Genomic DNA, 21,049 nt, shown 5'->3' with positions numbered 1-21,049 from the left:
CCCTAAGATTTTTGCAAAGCATCCTAGCAACGTCTATTATGATTTATCATTTAAAATGCATGCACATTTTCACCCAACACCTCCACTTCTTGGAATCTTTCTTAGAAATAAAAGCATAACAATCAATTGCAGAATTGATTGTCATGCAGAAAATAATGGAAACAGTACAAAACTATTCTTTTTTTTTTCTTTTTTTTACCGTTTCTTTTTTATTTTTGAGACAGAGACAGAGCATGAACGGGAGAGGGTCAGAGAGAGGGAGACACAGAATCTGAAACAGGCTCCAGGCTCTGAGCTGTCAGCACAGAGCCCGACGCGGGGCTCGAACTCACGGACCGCGAGATCATGACCTGAGCCGAAGTTGGCCGCTTAACCAACCGAGCCACCCAGGCGCCCCAGTACAAAACTATTCTTAGGAGAAAAATTGATTGATTAAATTGTGGTATACACAGACAATGTAGTACTTTGACTTCTTCTCTGTTTCTTCCATTCATTAATTCTATTCATTTTTATTTAGTTAGTACTATGTGTCAAACTAGTCTGTACTCTGATAATACATTGGTAAATAAAGATCTTTGCCTTCACTGAGTTCACAGTCATCTAGTGGGGGAGGGGGGGGGAGAGAGAGAAAGAGAGAGAGAGAGAGAGAGAGAGAGAGAGACAACAAATAAAAAAGTAGATTATTACTATGGTAGTGAGAAATGCTATGTAGGAAAAATAAAAATAGAAAGAAAACAGGAAATATAATATGAGTGGATTGGTTCACAAATTAAATATGATGAAATCAGGAGAAAACTCACTTGGATGATGTACAGATCTGAGGAATTGAGGGAGTCAGCCATTTTTCTTCTAATGATTTGTCTTATGTGTTCAAATGGATTACTTCCTTTTGGAAATTTACTCTTAGTTGGCCTCTGACCATTTCAAGTAGTGTAAATAATCTTAGGGCCGCTACTATTTCATTTACTTTCCAAAGATATTCAACTACCTAAGAGGTTCTTGTAATTAACCCACTATATTGAGTGTGTAATTTTTTGAAATAAGAAGCTGGAATGAGAAATAATATTTATGAATGTGTACATTTAACCAGGCACTGTGCTGAGTTCTACAAGCTCTCCTTTTTTTTTTAAATTTTTTTTAAAAATATATTTTTGAGACAGAGAGAGACAGAGCATGAGCAGGGGAGGGGCAGAGAGACAGGGAGACACAGAATCTGAAGTAGGCTCTGGGCTCTGAGTTGTCAGCACAGAGCCGGACGTGGGGTTTGAACTCATGGACAGTGAGATCATGACCTGAGCTAAAGTAGGCGGCTTAACCGACTGAGCCACCCAGGCTCCCCTACAAGCTCTCCTTTTATCCATCTCCAAATACGGGCGAGATCACTAGTCTGAACTCAAGTTCAAAGGAGAAATTTGAGAGCAAGCAGTAATTTAAGTATGAGAATTGGTAGGATAGGTGTAGACATGAATTTTAAAAGATCAATATGTAAGCAACTGGAATAAACTATTACCCCACCTCAGATATGTTTACTTCATGAATATAAGGACTAATATATTCTGTTGTTTCTATTAAGACTTGTCATTTTGCTTACACTGAAGTCATCCAAAAAGTTGACATCTGCCAAAAATGTAATCAATAATTCCAAAGACAAACCTGAAGAACACTCTAAAAGAGTAGGGAAAATACTATAATTTCTTTCTGAAGTTCATAAGAAGAAACATAGACAGTCATCACACATTCAGATATAATTATTATGTCTATCAGTGATAGCTTCATTAGTTTAATTAAAAAGAATTATTGAATTATTTAAGAACATATATAAGACTCATAAATAGAAAAGGTTGGGACTGTGGAAAAATTCCTTGATGAAAAGAAAAAAAATAAGGCATTTTAGGAAATAAAATTATGGATAATCATGCCATCTATGATGTTATTTTGTCAGAAACTGCTATTTCAGGATTGAAAAGGAGACTGAATGGGTCATGTCACCATGAGCAAAGAAGGGCACACACTTGGGACTTTGTCAACTACAAGGTGCTGCTTCTAATCACTGACCTATCACTTCTTGTATTTAAGAGCAAATATTTCAACTGTGATAAGTTCCCCACATTAAGCTCATATTTCAATATCTTTCTTTTACGTGTATTAAATATGTAATAAATATTTTTATAAATAAAAAATATAAAATGAAAAGTTCATAAAATTATTCATAACAAGTACTTCTTTCAATTTCCATTTCTTATTGCTGAGGAATTAGAAAACACACTGAGGAAATTACACAGATGATAAAAAAATCGTATAATGTTCAAATGGCTCTTGCTTTCTTCTTTTTTATGAACCTGATCTGCAGTGTGTCATTGAAGGTATCCTTTTTGTCTACTGATTTTGTTGGGTCAAAGTAGAAATGTCTGCAAAGCCATCATGAAAAGGGCAACCTGTGGGAAGCACGGGGGCTAATTGTGTCTGTAAAAATCTAAGTACTCTAACATAATTACTTTCATTTCCTGTGTTGTTTCATTCTTTACCATTCCTATCAAAACGCTGAAAAATATTCCTACTCTTTCACTTCAGCTGGAAGTTAATGTTGTCTCTGTGGGGATATTTATTTTTTACCAATAAGGGTTGTCACAAAATGTTTTATTTCCTTGCAAAATACTCTGAGTGTGCTTGGAAGTAATAACAATGTTCTGATATTTGTTCAGCACCTAAGCAAAGAATAAATTTTGAAATATGTGTTTTGATCTAGGTGATTCATTGGAAAGGAAATCCCATATCAAAGACAATGGCACATATCAAATTTAGAAATCTTACTGCTTCTCTCAGGCCGTAGTAAGGCTTTTGTCTTCTTGTTTTGGCTTCCACTTTCATGAAGGGCCTTGAACCAGTCCCGCAGTCTGTTTGCCACTTCCCTGAACTCCAGGTCACTGCATGCTGAAACAGAAAGAACCAACACAAATCTTGAATAATAACTTAGCATAATGCCAGTGCTAGTTCTCCAATTATCCCAATAAATGAAAAGTAACAATGAGTAAAAAAAGAAATATAACACAATGTTTAAGTATGTTTCAACTTCTTAAAAATGAAAAATACCTGTTTCAAACATAACAAGGTGTAATATGATGAGAACATTTTATTCAATAAAGGAAAATTATTCGCGGAATTCTATTTCCACTCAGTGGAATATAGCACTTGATTGAATGTTCTTATTATTAATATCACATAAATTCAGTTATAATATTTCTGTGCCAAACACATTTGTCACAGTAACATGGTAGATGATCTGGGGAAATAAAAGGTTGAATATTCAAAGTGCATACTTACACATTTATTATTGGCCATAGCTATTATAATTTGTTATGATTTATAAATATGCATTGGCATATTAAATATGTGTAGGAATGATCAATTATAAATATATGCTGTCTCTATTCGGTTAATTCTACATGTATTTTTAAGCATAGAAAAAGAAAAGCTATCTTATTCGACATTAGGAAAGATGGTAAAATATTTAACAAAATGATATAAATTTCTACTTTAAGAATAAGGGGTTAGCAAACTTTGACATTTGGAACTTACATTAATTCCTATTTAAAAAAAATTTTTTTAACTTTTTTGTACTTATTTTTGAGACAGAGAGAGACAGAGCATGAACAGGGGAGGGGCAGAGAGAGGGAGACACAGAATCTGAAACGGGATCCAGGCTCTGAGCTGTCAGCCCAGAGCCCGACGCGGGGCTCGAACTCACGGACCGCGAGATCATGACCTGAGCTGAAGTCGGACGCTTAACCGACCAAGCCACCCAGGCGCCCCTGCTATTTTTAAAAAAAATACTGTTATCTGCCAATAATTATATTCTTTAGAGTAGTCTCTATAATAAAGGGTAGTAGAATGTTATTTATGTTATCTATATGTGCATCTATGTGTATGTGTGTGATTGTGTATGTGAGATATTAATGCCAAAATATGGTATGTCAAATTTAGTCATTTGTTGCCAAAATATTTTGAAAATATATGAAATACTTATTTACATTGTTTAGAGGGCATTGTTACTGTGGGTCTAACTCCTTTGCAATTTCCTGAACTGACAAGCATTCTGTAATAGCACTCTTGTTCGTTTGTTAAAAATAAGTAATTTACATGCTGATTTATAAATATTACATTACATTTACTATAAACTATATATATTATACCACTATGTGTATTATATATAATGGACCATTTGTAATATAATACAAAAATATAGTATAATATAATGCAATATATTTTAAGACCATTTCTTAGTATTATAGGAAATAAAATTCCAGATCAGTAGGACCTTCCAAGTACCTAGTAGGGTGGCTGATTCATACCAGCAAAGCATTGTGATATTTTAGAACAATGGAGGCAAAAATGAGATCCCACAAGCTGCCAAAGGGAAGAGTAATAAACATTGTCATTTACAAGAAACAAGGATTTCAGAATGTCTTAATTTTTCATTAGTGACATTGGCAGTCAGAAAAACAATTGAAAAATTGCTTTGTATTTTAAACTGAGAATCCCATTTCCAGGAAAATCAGGGGAGAGAATAAGCTAGAGAGATCTTCTAATTTACGAGATTAAAAAAAAAAATCTTTCTTTAGGAAGCTACTGGAGGATGTGATATGCCAGACAGAGAACCAAGAAAGAGGATGGTCAAGACACAGGAAACAAAAGATTTAAGAGGTGGGGGGCGGGGGAAGGGATTTTTAGGGTAATGGTAGAGTCCCAGAATGCATGTGCTGTGCCAAGTGTAGAGGCAGATGGTAGTAGGTTTGAAAATCCTTGGTCAAGGGCAGAGCAATGTAAAGAATTCACCGCTATCCTTTCATCCGGGGAAAACAGTGAATTATAGTGAATGTCCCAGAAGACATCACTTTACAGATAGGATCTACAATGGCTGAGACTCAGTGATAAGATAGTATATAGTACACTCCTAATATGATTATTTACACTCTAGCCTGGTATCTCTGTTTAACTAAGCATGTAGGCAACAGTCTCCTGCTATAAACTGTTACACTAAAGAAAAAAAAGCCCACTGAAAAAGAAGAATTCTTCTTCATATGCATGTATGCATCACATATCTCTCTGGAAGAATATACAGAAAGTGACCAAGATTAATTATCTCTAGTTAGAGGAACCAGATGAATACAGGGAAGTTGTGTAAGAGAGTCTTATTTTTACTATTCATATTTTTCCCTTTTGATTTGTGTCTATATAGCTGTATTAATATTCAAATTAAAATTAAAATTTCTGTAAAAATTAATGACCATGAATTAATGCTTTACCTAGCAATTCCTTTTCTTAAAAATTATCATACAGTATACTACATATATACCAACTAACTTAAATTCTACCATATTATTTTACCAGCTCTCTTACAATAGCAAGTGTGTTAACAAAACTGGCAATCAGCAGTGGCCTGGTGAGATTATTCAGGTACATCCATCCAAGGCAGCTTTATAAATCATTAATAATGTTTAGAAGGCCATTATGTACTCCTATAGACCTCAACCACAATATAGCTGTTTTTTTTATAAAAACAAAATAAAACAAAACAAACACATAAGGAAGAAAAGTATATTTAGTATGCTTCCATTTGCATAAAAAGGTAGGAAAAGTGCATTTGTTGATATATGTTTAAAATATCTCTGGACATACACATAAGAGATTGAAACATTGTCACCTCTGCAATGAGAATTGGATGGTAGGGGCATAGATTGCTGGGAGACATCAATATATGTACATTCATATTTTTAAGAGTTACAGCATATTAATTCATTACCTACTTTAAGCAAATGAAGATTTAAAGATGAAATTTAGTTCTTTATTTCCTTGGTCTATCTTATGTTTTTTTCTCCCATATTGGACCCAGCAAAGAGCAAAGTTTTTTCTAATAAAATACCTGCTAAAGAATGATTAAGTTTGAACAGATTGGTATATATTTTCTTTTCTTGTGTTTGTAAATATAGCACTTATTATAGCGTTAATATAGCATTAGTACAGCACTTTAAAACTTTTACCCAAATACGAAACATCATATATATTTATTGTGTATCACACATACCTTAACTCGTTTCTTCCTTTTTTTAAAAATTTTTTATTTATTTATTTTTTTTTTGAGAGAGTGAGAGGGAGCAGGATAGGGGCAGAGAGAGAGAGAGGGGAGAGAGAGAATCTCAAGCAGGCTCCACACTGTCAATGCAGAGTCCAACATGGGGCTTGAACTCACGAACCATGAGATCATGACCTGAGCCGAAATCAGGAGTCAGATGCTTGACCGAGCCCGCCCAGGTGTCCCTTAGCTTAAATTTCAGTATAAGGTTATGCATATATTGTAATGAAATATTTTAGGACTTAAGAATCCTGCAGTAATAATTATAGTAATAATAAATAATTAATATAAATTATAAAATATAACAATGATAATAGCAGCTAGCACTGCATACTTACTGCTATGATTACATTTATTAACATGTTTAATCCTTATAGAAATTCTATGAAGATTATATTGGTATTGTGTCCATTTAATTGTTAGGAAATTGAGGCATTGAGAGCTGTAGAACTAACTTGCCTGAGGTCAGACAGGTAAGTGGCAGAGCCAAGTTATGAATTCAAAAATATGGAATTCAGTGTCCAAGGTTTAATCCTTATAGCAAACCAATAATAATACAGCAAGAAAGTAGTATACTCCAACTTAGAAAAACAAGTCAAGCACTTCTTCACTCAAAGCGTATACATTTCCATTTCGGGAAGTTATGATTGTAGTGATGTGAGATGATCATCATTGTATAGACATCATATAACATATATGATGTTAGTGAAACTTATTTTTAGAAGACAGTAACACAAAACCTATGTAAATATATCTTCTTGACTTTAAAGGAATCACATGACTTCAAGTCCAATCTTTTTAAAAATTTTTTTTAATGTTTATTTAATTTTAAGAGAGAGACAGAGCACGAGTGGGGGAGAAGCAGAGACAGAGAAAGACTAAATCTGAAGCAGGCTCCAGGCTCTGAACCTTTCACACAGAGCCCGATGCGGGGCTCGAACCCATGAGCCGTGAGCTCATGACCTGAACTGAAGTCAGACGCCTGACTGAGCCACCCAGGCGCCCCTAAGTCCAATTTTTAATGCCAAAAAAAAAAAAAAAAGTCACAGAGGTCTCACTGAACAATAAGCTACAGTTTATGCTACTACATATTCTGGAGTAGTTAACAAGAGCCCCAAATGGAGGCTAGTCAGTAAGGCTTCCCTTTTCTTCCTCTTCCTCTCCTCCTTCTCCTCCTCCTCCTTCTTCTACTTCTTCTTCTTCTTCATATTTTCTTAGAGAGGCTAAGAGCGCCATTATTTTTTATAAGTCATGAGTCAAACTGTCCTTGTCACACACACAAAAAGGAAATGGCTAGTTTAAATAATATATAAATATAGCTTTATTTATAGAATGACATTTCTACTTTACTGGCTACCAAATCTTTGAGGCAGACATGTTCCAACTGAAGCAGGACCAGTCAGATCTCACTGTTGAAGTGTCTAAAAGTTGTCAGTGATTTACTACTGTTGTTTCCCACAAGGAGTCAATTGATGTCTTTTCTTCATATTCTCCAACAGTTCTACTACATGGATTCTCTTTCTAGAGATAATATCTTGCATTTATACAGCATGAAATGCCTTTAATGAGGTTTTACATTTGATTTTACTATCAAGCCTGGATGATTAGGTAACGGATTATGATAGTTTTTTTACTGCTATGGAAACTGAGATATATAGCCAATAAAGCATATTGACTATTATAGCCAATAAAGCATATTGACTATTATAGCCAATAGTGAACTAAAACAGTACTTGGAACTCACTGATATAATTGTATTTGTAGTCAGGAATAAAAAACAGAATAATAAATCATAATAAATATAGCTTAAACTAAAAATTTTTAACTTTATTTATTTATTTTGGGGGGGTTGTGGGCAGACAGGGAGAGAGAGAATTCCAAAAAGGCTCCACGCTGTCAGTGCAGAGTTCAACATGGGGCTAGATTCCACTAACTACGAGATCATGACTTGAGCTGAAACTAAGAGTCAGATGCTTAACCAACTGAGCCACCCAGGCACCCCTAAACTAAATTTGAATAAGAGAAAAGCTAAGTTTCAATGTAATGTTCTTCAGTTGTGCCAAATTATTAATTAGAGCATGGTATTACATATAGAAAAAAACAAGAAGAAAGTTAAGAGATCTTGGAAATTTAAGTTATACATGTATTTATTTGTAGTCACACACATAATCACATATTTAGCAAGACAAAATATTTAATAGAATGGGTGGAGATAAAACCAAAAACAATGCAATAGTGTAAAATAAAAACAATAGAGAGAGATTAAAGAGGAAGAACATAAAAGAAAGAATAGAAGGTATGAAGGATTAGTTCAATATTTGATTTACAGAAGTTATTTAAAGAGAAAACAGAATTTGAAATTGAGAAAATCATTTTAAAATATAGAAAATACTTCCTATAACAGAAAGAGAGAAGTTTTCAGAGAAAGGGGGACTGCTGAGCTCTTAGGTGAATAAATTAAACATACACATATATAAACACCAAGACATCTTTTAAAATTTAGAATATGAAATATAAAAAAGATTATAAGAGCTTTCAAAAGAAAACAAAAATAAATAAACAAAAAGCAAGCAAAAGGTTATTACCACAGGCCAAGAATCAGTATCCCCAAAATCATTAGCAATAATGGATTATAGGCAAATGTGAAACAAGCCTTCAAAGTTCTAAAGACAATGGATTTTAATGTAGTATCTCATATCTGTTATTAGTAAGAAAATAAGACATAATAAAGGCATTTTCAGATATGCAAGAACTCAGGGATTTTTGCATCCCATGCCACCATGAGAATGGGCCTCAGCAACATGAGAGGACATTAAGAAAAGGACATGAGGTTCACAAAAGAGGCACTCCACTCAAGAAAAACTTAGAAGCATACTACTGAAACTACTTGCATAGTGCATCTAAAGATAGAACAGAGCTGATGGACAGTGAGAGGGACAGTGTGATTTGACAAAAGAGTCTCTAATTGACAACTTGTGAAAAGTTATCATAGTCATGACACAGGCAGTTGGGATGTAAAATGGCAGACCACATTTAAAATTGATGCTAGTAATATTCTCCCTTGAGATAGAAAAAGAATGCATTATTATCCTATATATCCTACCATAAATTATCACTTGCAGTGAACAATATTTACATCATCACGATGCTGTAAAAATTGCTGATATGCAAATTGACTCATAAAGAATTTACAGAAGACTTAACAATTGTTAGAGAAATTAATTCAAGTGATATCAACTTTGGCAATGAATACTCCAATGCTAGACACCAGAGAGAGTGAGGTGGGAATGAAGACACAGAAAGGGAGGCGCAGTAATGCTAATGTCCTCGTTTTACAACATGAGGAGACAAGACGTTCCCATAGAATTGGAAACAGGTGGTTAAATGTTTTTGGTTTTTTGCTAATATTTTTTTCTGTTTAAATTGTAATCAGTGGAACACTAGGAATAGTCACGTAATTATTTTGGAAAGTAGGAGGGAAATGAAATATATTCTCATTTATCAAAGCAGAGAACCTAAAGGTAATGTTTGAAGTTGATAAATAGCCATTTCCCAAATGAGCTAATCACCAGATGGGGAAAACCAGCAAGGCTTAAAAACGGTTAGCTCTATGACCCAGGGGTGGGGATGAGAAGTAGGGCAGGAAGTTGATTGTTGACTTTCATTATAATCCCTTCCATACCTTTTGCCTTTTTAACCAGTAAGAGAGGGTCCCTCCCCTTCCTGCATTGTCTCTCTCCTTCATGGAAACTGCTGGGCAATACTAAATGCATATTGTGGGCATAAGAGCTGAAGGGGGACAATTAACATTTATCAATCATACTTATTAAATCAAACACTGAGGTATTAGTTTCCTTTATAACACCTGTTAGGTTAGAGGATTTGTTGCCTCATTTCAAATCATAGTTATTTGGTGGCAAAGCCGGTACTTCTAATTCAGAACAATTTCTATGATGTCCAACAAGCATCTCTTCTCTGCCAATAAACAATAGAAGATATCAGTGGCAGATCTACTCAAGGATACTGTGCATTCAACATTTTAGGTTTCTGACATTACCAGAGAAAATCACATTTAGTGAGTATTGATGGAAAGATATTCAGAACATTTCAGTGCCTTCCAGAAGTCCAAGACATTTTCCTTTTGGAGGCCCTAACCAGCAGCATACATTAAAAATAATATTTTAGTTATGAAGTCTTTGCAAATATTTTTATAATTTTGCAGGTTGATTTTCTTTTGCCAACAATGAACTCATTTAATTTAAACTTGGCAATGATTTATCTGAAAGCATTGGGCAAAGTAAGAATTCTTGCCAAATTAAAAACCACATACTTCCTGAAATTTAATTGTATTTTATAAATGTAAAATTTTAAATTTTATAAATGTAAAAATTTAAATTTTATAAATGTAAAATTTTAAATTTTATAACTGTAAAATTTTAAATTTTATAACTGTAAAATTTTAAATTTTATAAATGTAAAATTTTAAATTTATAAATATAAAATTTAAAACTTAATGAGGTTGACATATTTATAATTATTCAACATTTTAATTTTCATTATTCATTTTTCTTTTCATTTTGTATTTTAGGGACAATAAATATTTTCTCAAGTCTCAAACACTTTCTATCTTTCTTTTTTTCTTTTTTTATCCCAAACACGTTCATAGGCTCTTACATTTTCGTAGGTACCACACTCTGACTTTTACAAAAAAAAAATGCTAAAGTGCTCTTGATATGCTTACGCTGTGATATACTTATGTAATTAGTCAGGTCATCATTTATAAAGAAAGAATAATGGTGCCTGTCACTATGAGCTGTTGTTCATGGAAACACTGTTATGTAATAAGAATCTCAGATCTACATACAGACTTGCAGGCAGAGAGGAGGCGCTGGGAGGATTCAGATTGGTAGTGAAGTCCACACTGCAATTGTGTTCTAACTCCCAGAGAATGTTATCAGTTTTGTTCCAATTGTAGGTTTAGCAAACTGATTGTTATCTGTCTCTATTAGGCTTGACTCATTATGCTTTAAACAATCGCTCTCAGTCATCATTCATTCTTGCTAAATATTAAAAAATAATCATGGAGCGCCTGGGTGGCTCAGTCGGTTAAGCGTCCGACTTCGGCTCAGGTCATGATCTCGCAGTCCGTGAGTTCAAGCCCCGCATGGGGCTCTGTGCTGACAGCTCAGATCCTGGAGCCTGTTTCAGATTCTGTGTCTCCCTCTCTCTCTGACCCTCTCCCATTCATGTTCTCTCTCTGTCTCAAAAATAAATAAACATTAAAATATATATACATAAAAAAACTAAAAAAATAAAAAATAATCACAAAAGGACTCAAACATATTTGGTACCTTCCCCCACCCCCACCCTCTCACACTGTGTGCTTTTGGTTAAGAAGAGATTTTCCTAAGTCTCTGATTTTCTACGGAGTGAAGAAATGATACACCACCACACTTACTGCTGGTAAATAAAATGATTTGCCATCGCCCCTTCCAAACATTTGAAAGTGTAAGTGATTCTAATCATCTCCTTGATGGCACTAGGTTGAAGTGTGAATGTGAATGTGGTACTGTGAACACTGCAGAAACAATTATTCTAAAGGGAAAAGGATCTAAGTTTGACTTGAGCTGAATATTTCCTTATAAGACCAGGTCTACTTCACAAAGAAAAGTCCAGCCAACATCATGACCGATGTCTCTCAACATCAACTCCCGTACTCCCATACCATAGGCCATGGTGTCTTGAAGATGTGAAAGAGATTATGTAAGAGAAAAGGCTCCAAAGTGCATAATGTTTAAAGCCTATGAAAGTGTTTGAGCTTGAGAAAATATTTATTGGCCCTAAAATACAAAATGAAAAGAAAAATGGATAATGGAAACTAAATGCTTAAAGAAGAGTAGGGGGAGTTTACTTCTTGTTGAACTCCACGTTTAATTATTTGAGTATGGATAATCTATCCTTGAATTATCCTTGTTTTTTATATCTAGCTGTGCCAGCACATAAAGACATAATTAATAAATATTTGATGAATAAATGACACAGATTTCCACATTTCTGAATGGTTTTATCACAAAACCTTGTATATTTGCTTTATTTGATCTTTTTTTTTCAATCCACATTCAGACAAAGATGACTTCAAATATGTAAATAAAATGAAATTGCATAACTTTGAAAAGTCTTTCAGCGTTTGTGTGTGTGCATGACATATAGCTTATATCCTTTCAGAATCTCCATCATCTTTTTCTGGGTTCCAGTCACCCTTCATAATGGCTGTTTCATGCTAGATTTGAAAAGCCATTTATGAACTATCTAGTTGCTAGAGAATTTAGACTCTAGTTCATATTATGTGATGATGAAAACATTTTTATTTTTTACTTTTTTATAAAGTAATTTTTACAGCAGCATGAAAAATCCATTTTTGATTACCAAAGTAAGAGATGCCAATTTTGTAAACATATACATTTTATAATGTATCTTAATAAGAATAAACATAAAGCCATATATTTAACACCACCACCAATAGGTAGTCAATGTTGCAATATTTACTTTGCTTATCTGCTATGTAAATTTTGCATAGCTTGGACCATGTCAGAAAAATAATTTGAAATCTTACTCGTTTGTATTACATATAAAATGATAGTTTTGTTAGGTTATTAAAACATCTGACAGCAAAATATATGGTAGATGCAAAAAGTCCATTATATGAATATATAACTTGTTTAAAATTCCCACAAATAAATTTTGTATGTAAGGAATACAATATTCTAATTTGTGTGCATATAAAAAAAAGAGGATAAACTTTTATTTAATAAATTATTGCCATCTTTTCTTATTTCCTTTAAAAAAATGTTAGAAATGGAGTTACTGGGTCATAGAATATGGATATTTAATGGCTTTTGGTACATACAGACTACTTATTTCTGTAAAACACAAACTTAGCCTCACAAAACACTGTAAACATATTTAAAATGTGCACTGTTTTAGTATTAATTAATTTATTTATATTTTAATTTTTGAGAAACGAAGTAGTATAGATATGTAGTGATTTACACAAACTTAATGAAGGTTGGAAAAGTTCTCCAGCACAAAAATGGCTTGAGTTAACATACTTATCTAGGACAATCTAACTCAAATGAATATAGCATGCATAGTCTATAGAAGAACTTACATCACACAGTGAACGAAAAGATAGAAGATCCCTGAATACCTCCCAGGAATATGTTCATTAAGCTTCAAAGTAAATGGCAGTTTCTACATTCTGTTCAATTGTTAATTATGTTTTTAACCTGAAGTCTGATCAGAAAGCTATTCCGAAGACAGAATGTAAAAATATGTGCATTACTGCCTCCAGGGAGACAATACATACAGGAAACACAAAGAGCATCTAAATTAGAGGGGTGCCTGGGTGGCTCAGTCGGTTAAATGCCCAACTTTGGCTCAAGTCATGATCTCATGATTCATGAGTTCGAGTCCTGCTTCAGGCTCTGTGCTGATAGCTCTGAGCGTAGAGCATGCTTTGGATTCTATGTCTCCTTTTCTACCTGCCCCGCTCCCATTTGCACGCTCTGTCTCTGTCTCTCTCTCTCTCAAAAATAAACATTAAAAATTTTTAAAAGGACGTCTAAATTAGAGAAAATATAAGTTAGAGAAAAAGAGAACATGTCCTGGCTAATAAGTAAATGATGCTGGACACCTTGCAGGTGTTTTAGAATGTTTTATTCAAGAATCAATAGTTCAAAACCGTATGAGAAAATTTAAAAGCAGAGAGACTGAAGATGTTAGAGAAAGAAAGGACAAGAATAGCACGAACTCAGAAAAAGATCAGCATGTCTCTGACATTTTGAAAAAAAGGAGGATGCCTCATCAAAGGAAATCTGGAACCTTTGCCTTAAATAAAGAGGAACTGAAATTTAAAAGAGAACATATATGTAAATAGAAACGTACACATATACACACAAATGCCTAATTATAGAATAGAATGCAGATAAGTCACATTTAGAGCAGGGTCCAATTTTAAATTATGCCTTCATTAAAAAGCTCAGTTAAAATTTCCTCCAAGCACCGTCACAGAGAGACAGAAGGATTAGGGGAGATCCTCTTAGACAAAAGTAAAAAATCAGGTAAGTTGCCCTCCAGATCCTCTCTGACAAACACAAACATACACAAGCACCCACCCATATACATCTTAGAGAATGATTCCTTACCAAGGATTATTTCAGTCTGTGTGAGGGGTGCGTTAAAGCCCTACTGAAATTTGTAAGTGATAAATTACAAAAGGGAAACCATGAGTCTTCAACATTGTGATAAATCACAGTTTTATTAAAACATGAGCTACAATTTCCATAGCCATTAAAGAATATTGATGTCCACAAGTGTATGTGAAACTTTCTGATTCATAAATAATCTTCTTTTTAAGAAGTAGCCTAAGGATTGAGGTGTTTTATTCTGAGAGGCATTCTGTTCAGACATTAGAGGGCACATATTGAATGGATGAGTCTCCAAGCAGGCATTTGGGCAGTAGTAATACATGATTCATTACCTGCTGAAAGTCAGTGGCATTTAGGGTTATAAAAAGGGCTCTCTGAATGGCAGGAGCAACAAGGGACAGGATCAAGCAACGCAGTAGCATTCTAGGCAGACGTCTTAAAGATGACAAACTTTGTTGGAATATTTAATGTCCTATACAACATGGATAAATCCATTTCTGTTAGGCGAGGAGGAGAATAAATATCAAGTTGTGTCAACGCTTTTGAAACTAAAGCATTTGAACCAATGTATTTGAGACTTCAAATATCTGCTGATAGTTTCTATTTTTTAGCTGATAGTTTCTATTAACGGAACATTACACCAATGCGTGAACTGATCTTTGATATTTAATAATAATATAACCAAAAGGCTATTTTTATTCCATGACAGGAGTTATTAATTTATATTTCTGGAGGGAGCAGTGAGATATTTATGTCACTCATCTAAATATATAAAGAATTATTTCTATTCTTTTATTAAATGCAGATTAACTGAAGAGCTCATCAGAGTGAAAAAGCCTTAACTAACTTTGATAACTATCCCATATTTATTTGGAAATCACAGACCATGAAGTATTCTATAAAACTGAAGGGAAAATGGGTTTCACTAGCAGCTTCTGTGGGATGAGGGAGTTTTAAGATTATTCTCACTGGTGAAGGGTGGTTACAGCACCCCGCTGTTATCTTCTGTTGGATTTAGGACTCCATCAGATCATATGACTTAAAGAAAATGCTTGGTAGGTATACTGGTTTTCCAGGGCTGCTATAACAAAATGTTATAGACTGGGTGGCTTAAACAACATAAATTTATTTTCTCACAGTTTTGGATGACAGAATCCAAATCAAGGTGTTGACAGATTTGGTTCCTTCTAACAGAAGGCATCTCTCCTTGGCTTGCAGATGGCTGCCTTCTCGCTGCGTCCCCACATGGTCATCCCTCAGTCTGTGCAAACTGTGTCTTCATCTTCTCTTCTTATAAGGACATTGGTCACATAGGATCAGGACCTACCAATCTGACTTTATTTCGCCTTAATCGGGTCTTTAAAGACTCTATCTCCAAATACAGTCATATTCTCAGGAACTGGGAATTAGGACTGCTACATTCATGAATTCTGAGGGACACAATTCAGATTGTAATAGCAGACATGCATTGAGCTGCTGGCACATTATCACAGTGCCACAGAAAATAATTCAAATACCGAAAACTCCCACGGTGGAGGTTAAAAAGCTCTTCTCAAATATATGTTTACCAGTATATTCAAAATCTCTCTACAGCTCTGCATTTAAAAGTATCACTCACAATTGTATATTGAAGAAAGCGGTAAGAAAAGAGAGCATACATTCCCCATTTGTTTCCAAATTGATTTCTAATCACTGCCAGCATGAGAAAAATACACTGATTAAACAGTGTATTCTACTACAGCGCTTTCCCCATGCCTCACAGATCACATTTTTTGTTACATTTCGTTTCATGGAAAAGGATTCCATAGTGAAAAGAGTTAAACACAGAGCTGCAAAAATTTTAAATATATTTATTTTCTGCATAATTTATCAAGAATTTGATTATTCTCTGGGGCCTCGGGGTGGCTCAGTCGGTTAAGCATAAGACTTAGGCTCAGGTCATGATGTTGCAGTTTCTGAGTTCGAGCTTCACATTGGGTTCATTGCTGTCAGCCTGTCAGCACAGAGCCTGCTTCAGATCCTCTGCCCCTCTCTCTCTACCTCTCCCCCACTTGCACTCTTCCCAAAAATAATTAAATATTTTTTAAAAAAGAATTTGCTTATGCTCTTAACCAGCATGTATCTCTAAGAGTGATAAAATGCATTGCACTACCAAACATTTATTTATTTACTTTACCAGAGCCATATTTTCTTCTGGGCAAAAATGTTCTATGAAGATATATATCTAAATAGATACAGATAGATAGAGATAGAGCTAGAGCTAGAGCTAGAGATAGAGACAGAGATATACAAATACATATACATAGAGATATACATAGATGTAAATATAGATATAGATAATAAAAGGTAAATAGAATTATATCTATCTTATCTTTTACATGAATGCCTAATCTTCTGCAAAGCACAATTAATAAATATGATAATAAATTGGACTTCAAAAATTATTGGTGGGATAGATGGATGGATAATTAGGTACATAAATGGAAGCTATCGCGCTATTCCATTTTTGTTAATTTTCTTTGAGATTCGTCTTTTGTAGGTCTGGAAATTTTGAGTATTCATAAAATATATTTGACAGTACATATATTTTGGAAACATAATATTACATTATGCTGGGTTTTCTTTCCTTTTGGATGATAATTTATGTTCACATATAGATCTACAAAGAGTAAAAACAATAGTGCTATCTGATTTGATAGATGAGGTGAGGTAATGCAGATCCATTCATATTATTATTTTATCTGATAGACTAATGGATTAATCTTTAATGGCAAAGATAGACATTAAAGGTTGTAGAAGGTTAGACAGTAATCAAAAAATGCATATTTAAACAGATGAATTCCATTTAGGAACCTGCCAAGAACTGCTTTTACTCTTGCATAATATTAATAGAAGGCATGCCTGCTATTACAATCAATTCTAGTAGCCATTAAGAGAATTACTGTAGGGTAAAAGTGAAGTCATAACCACAGAGGTTGGTATACTCAGCAATCATCTGAAATAATAAAAACTAGTGGGCTTAGCAAGAGCAACATATATAAATATGAAACAAGTGGAAGAATTTTTAAGTTTACAAAACCCTACATGTTTCAGAAAATCCCTTACAATAAACACTATTTAAATGGTGTAACCAATTTTCTTTTACATATAGCAAAAGATATCATCTAATACTGAATTAGGATGCAATTGCTGTTCGTAGGAAAGCACAATAAAACATTAATATATCTGTACTCCCTATCCTGGATTCAAAGGTAATTGAGACTTGTAGAAAAGTAGTGTTATTTAAAAGTAATGTTGATAAAAATGGTTAAATAATGCAATATTGTTAGCATGTATGTATATTTTTCTTAACTACTATCTTATTTCTACTTAAATAGTATGTATATAAGAAATATGGAACAGTTAAATGTATTTAACTTCAATATAATTGGAATCCACAAATTAGAAAATGTCCTTATATAAATGTCTTAAAGTAAATTGTAAGTCTCCAGCCTTTGTTGTGACCTCAATATTAAATAACTTAAATCTTTTGATTATCAGCACTGTGTAATGCTACACATTTGAAAGCTTCTTTTTTGCATTTTGCCATAAGTGAATAATTTTGTTTCAAAAAGGTCATCTCCTTGGAGATTGTTTATTTCTTAGGCACTTTACCCATAATTAAGAGGAGTTTCCACCAGATGGAGGATGATGCTTCTATTTTGCATGCAAATGAGCTAAGTTATACAATGGTGAAACTGAAAGGCTATTTGCATGACTTTCAAAGAAATATTTCTGATAAAATAAAATATTATTTTAAAAACCTTAAACACCATTAATCCTATTTGTATCAAATATATGACTGTATCAGGTATGAAAAATTTTATTAAAATTTAAAAATATATGATTATTTGGATTATCAGCATCTTTTATTATGATTTATTTCTCTCAAAGTATACATTACTACGATTGTTTCAAATGCTTGCAACACTAACTAAAGCAAGTTTTAGTAGTATATCTATATCAGATTTGAAAATTAATGAGAATCCAGCCATGTGCCAGACCAAGCATCTGTACTTCATTGTTGAGTGTTTCAAATAATAAACAACTTATTGTAGGTGACACCAGTTCCTTGGAGAATGGAAGGAAGTCACAAAACTCTCAAGGTGCTTCATGACTAGCCACAGGATTGTGATTATGCATAACAACTGAAAGGAGGGGTGCCTGGGTGGCTCACTCGGTTAAGCATCCAACTCCGGCTCAGGTCATGATCTCATGGTTTGGAGGTTCGAGCCCTGCGTGGGGCTCTGTGCTGACAGCTCGGAGCCTGGAGCCTGCTTCAGATTCTGTGTCTCCCACTCTCTCTCTCTCTCTGCCCCTCCCCGGCTTCTACTCTCTCTCTCTCTCCAAAATAAGCAGACATTAAAAATTAAAAAAAAAAAAAAACTGAAAGGAAATCATGGCTGATGGATTCTTGAGGTAAGATGGGTCATACTGTCATCTTCATTATTGGGGTTTCTTGCCTGTTCCAGGTACAGAGTGATTGTAGAAGAAGTCATGCCTGGAGTTATGAGAGCTCCATCATGCTACTGCTATGAATGTTGTATTGTGCCTGCCCTGTGCCCTTTATTAAAGCAAAGTAAACATATAATAAATTGAACCTATTGGTCTCATTAATTTGAACATCACTGTGAACTCAGGACTACTGAGGCTAGAAAGCAGAGTGAACACTGTACTTAACAATATAGTTTGATTACACTTGCATTTCTGTTAGTTTCGTTTCCCAATACTACAGTTTGAGTAGGACATATAACATGAAAAAAAATTAAAAATTAATGATCATCTATTTCAACTGTTACATTCACCAAATGAGAAGGAAAAAAGTTCTTGGTATCTGTATTCCTTCCCAGAAGGTATATACTTTCTAACTCTTGATCCCAGACAGCATTTGAGTTTTATAATATTTCCTTTGTTCTAAAATTTTCTTTCCATGAAAGTTGATAGGATTTTCTTAAGATGTTCTCCTACCTCTATTTGCAATTCAATTCCTACCTATTGCAATTCAATAGTCTTGAATTGTAACTGCTGGCAACTCAGGACCATTCCTTCCTTCTATATTTTCTAGCGTGTAGCAAGACTTTGAACTGCATTTCCAGAATCCCTACCAGCATGCTTCCATACTAGCTTCCACTCAGCCAAGACTCACACTATATTTGGAATTCAGAAAAGGAACGGTAATGGTATTTTTATTCCTCTAGTAGGAGCAAGCCAACTTAAGAGCTGATACATGTGAGGTTTCCCAGCTGCCCTTCTGAATTTTCTCTTCCTAAAAATCATACTCACCTCTAGTTTATTTTGGTACCCACCATCTCACTACCTGCTAGCTAGAAAACACAAATCTAGTATCTGCCTTCTTTGACTTTTATTTCTCCAACACTTTCAGTGATATGGCAATATATCATATTACCTTAAAATACCTAGAGTGGTTCAAGTATTTCTTTTTTTTTAAATTTTTTAACATTTATTCATTTTTGAGAGAGAGGGAGAGACAGAGCATGAGGGGGGAACGGGCAGAGAGAAGGAGACACAGAATCTGAAACAGGCTCCAGGCTCTGAGCTGTCAGCACAGAGCCCGCCGCAGGGCTCGAACTCACAAACTACGAGATCCTGACCTGAGTCGAAGTTGGACGCTCAACAGACTGAGCCACCCAGGCGCCCCTCTTTTTTTTTTTTAAATGTTTATTTATTTGAGAGAGAGAGACAGAGAGAGACAGAGAGAGAGACAGAGAGAGAGAGAGAGAGAAGGCACGAGTGGGGGAGGGGCAAAGACAGAGAGGGAGACACAGAGTCTGAAACAGGCTCTGGGCTCTGAGCTGTCAGCACAGAGCCCAACATGGGGCTCGAACTCGGGAATGGTGAGATCATGACCTGAGCTGAAGTCGACCGCTAAACCGACTGAGCCACCCAGGCGCCCCTAGGTTCAAGTATTTCTAACTGAGCCTGTCTATAAAGTCCTCATGTACAGACAGGGGCAAAATGGGTTCCTTGGGACTAAGAGTATTTCTGTTTGGCAACATGAAAATCTCATTATTTCTCAAATAGAACAAAGTCATTTTGTTCTCACTTTAACATAAGAATCAGTACAACAGACTATTGATTTCAATGACCTTTTTAACAAATATCTGGTATTAGTAAATAGATATAAATTTGCTTTGATACAGCCTGCGAGTTTAAAAAACTAGAGCGACAAGAAAACATGGGAATTGAAATGCATTTAGATGAAGTATAATAAAGTTCATAGAGGAATTTTGTTACACATCCCTCATTTATGATGACCTTCAATAGTGAACGATAAATGGATGAACATCTGTAGGCTGCTGTGCCTGGGAAGAAATGTGTACTTTTTCTTTCTCTCATTCTTTGCCTGCCTGACCTCCCCCCCTCCCTTTCCTCTTTCTTTCCATCTTTTGATCCTTTCACTACTCTTAGGCGAGCTAATATAAGATGTCATTATGGACAACTGATCGGAAAAAATGAAGATCTTTTGTTAAACAGATTATATACCGTAGTGCCACTTCCTTTCGCTGCATAAGCAATCCTGTAACAGAAAAGAGTTAGGGGTCCTCAGAAAAAGAGAGAGGAGATACAGATTCTTGACACAAGAGAAGTCATTTTAGGCTCCCAGCTATTTTCTGTGACCTATGCCCTACCTGCTCCAGCACACTTCTTGCAG

General features: G+C 34.6%; 1 protein-coding gene across 2 annotated transcripts in view; it reads right to left on the bottom strand.

Annotated features, from left to right (window-relative positions):
• SPOCK3 (SPARC (osteonectin), cwcv and kazal like domains proteoglycan 3) overlaps nucleotides 1-21,049 on the bottom strand; it is a 494,478-nt gene that overhangs the window by 51,335 nt on the left and 422,094 nt on the right. For both annotated transcript variants that reach the window (XM_015544275.2, XM_042983659.1), the window contains exon 7: nucleotides 2,812-2,931. In XM_015544275.2, the coding sequence (XP_015399761.2) occupies nucleotides 2,812-2,931 (120 nt within the window). The remainder of the gene's footprint in view (nucleotides 1-2,811; nucleotides 2,932-21,049) is intronic.

Source organism: Panthera tigris, chromosome B1, assembly GCF_018350195.1.
Source record: "Panthera tigris isolate Pti1 chromosome B1, P.tigris_Pti1_mat1.1, whole genome shotgun sequence".
Classification (NCBI taxonomy): Eukaryota; Metazoa; Chordata; class Mammalia; order Carnivora; family Felidae; genus Panthera; species Panthera tigris.
This window is presented reverse-complemented; position numbering and strand designations above follow the sequence as displayed.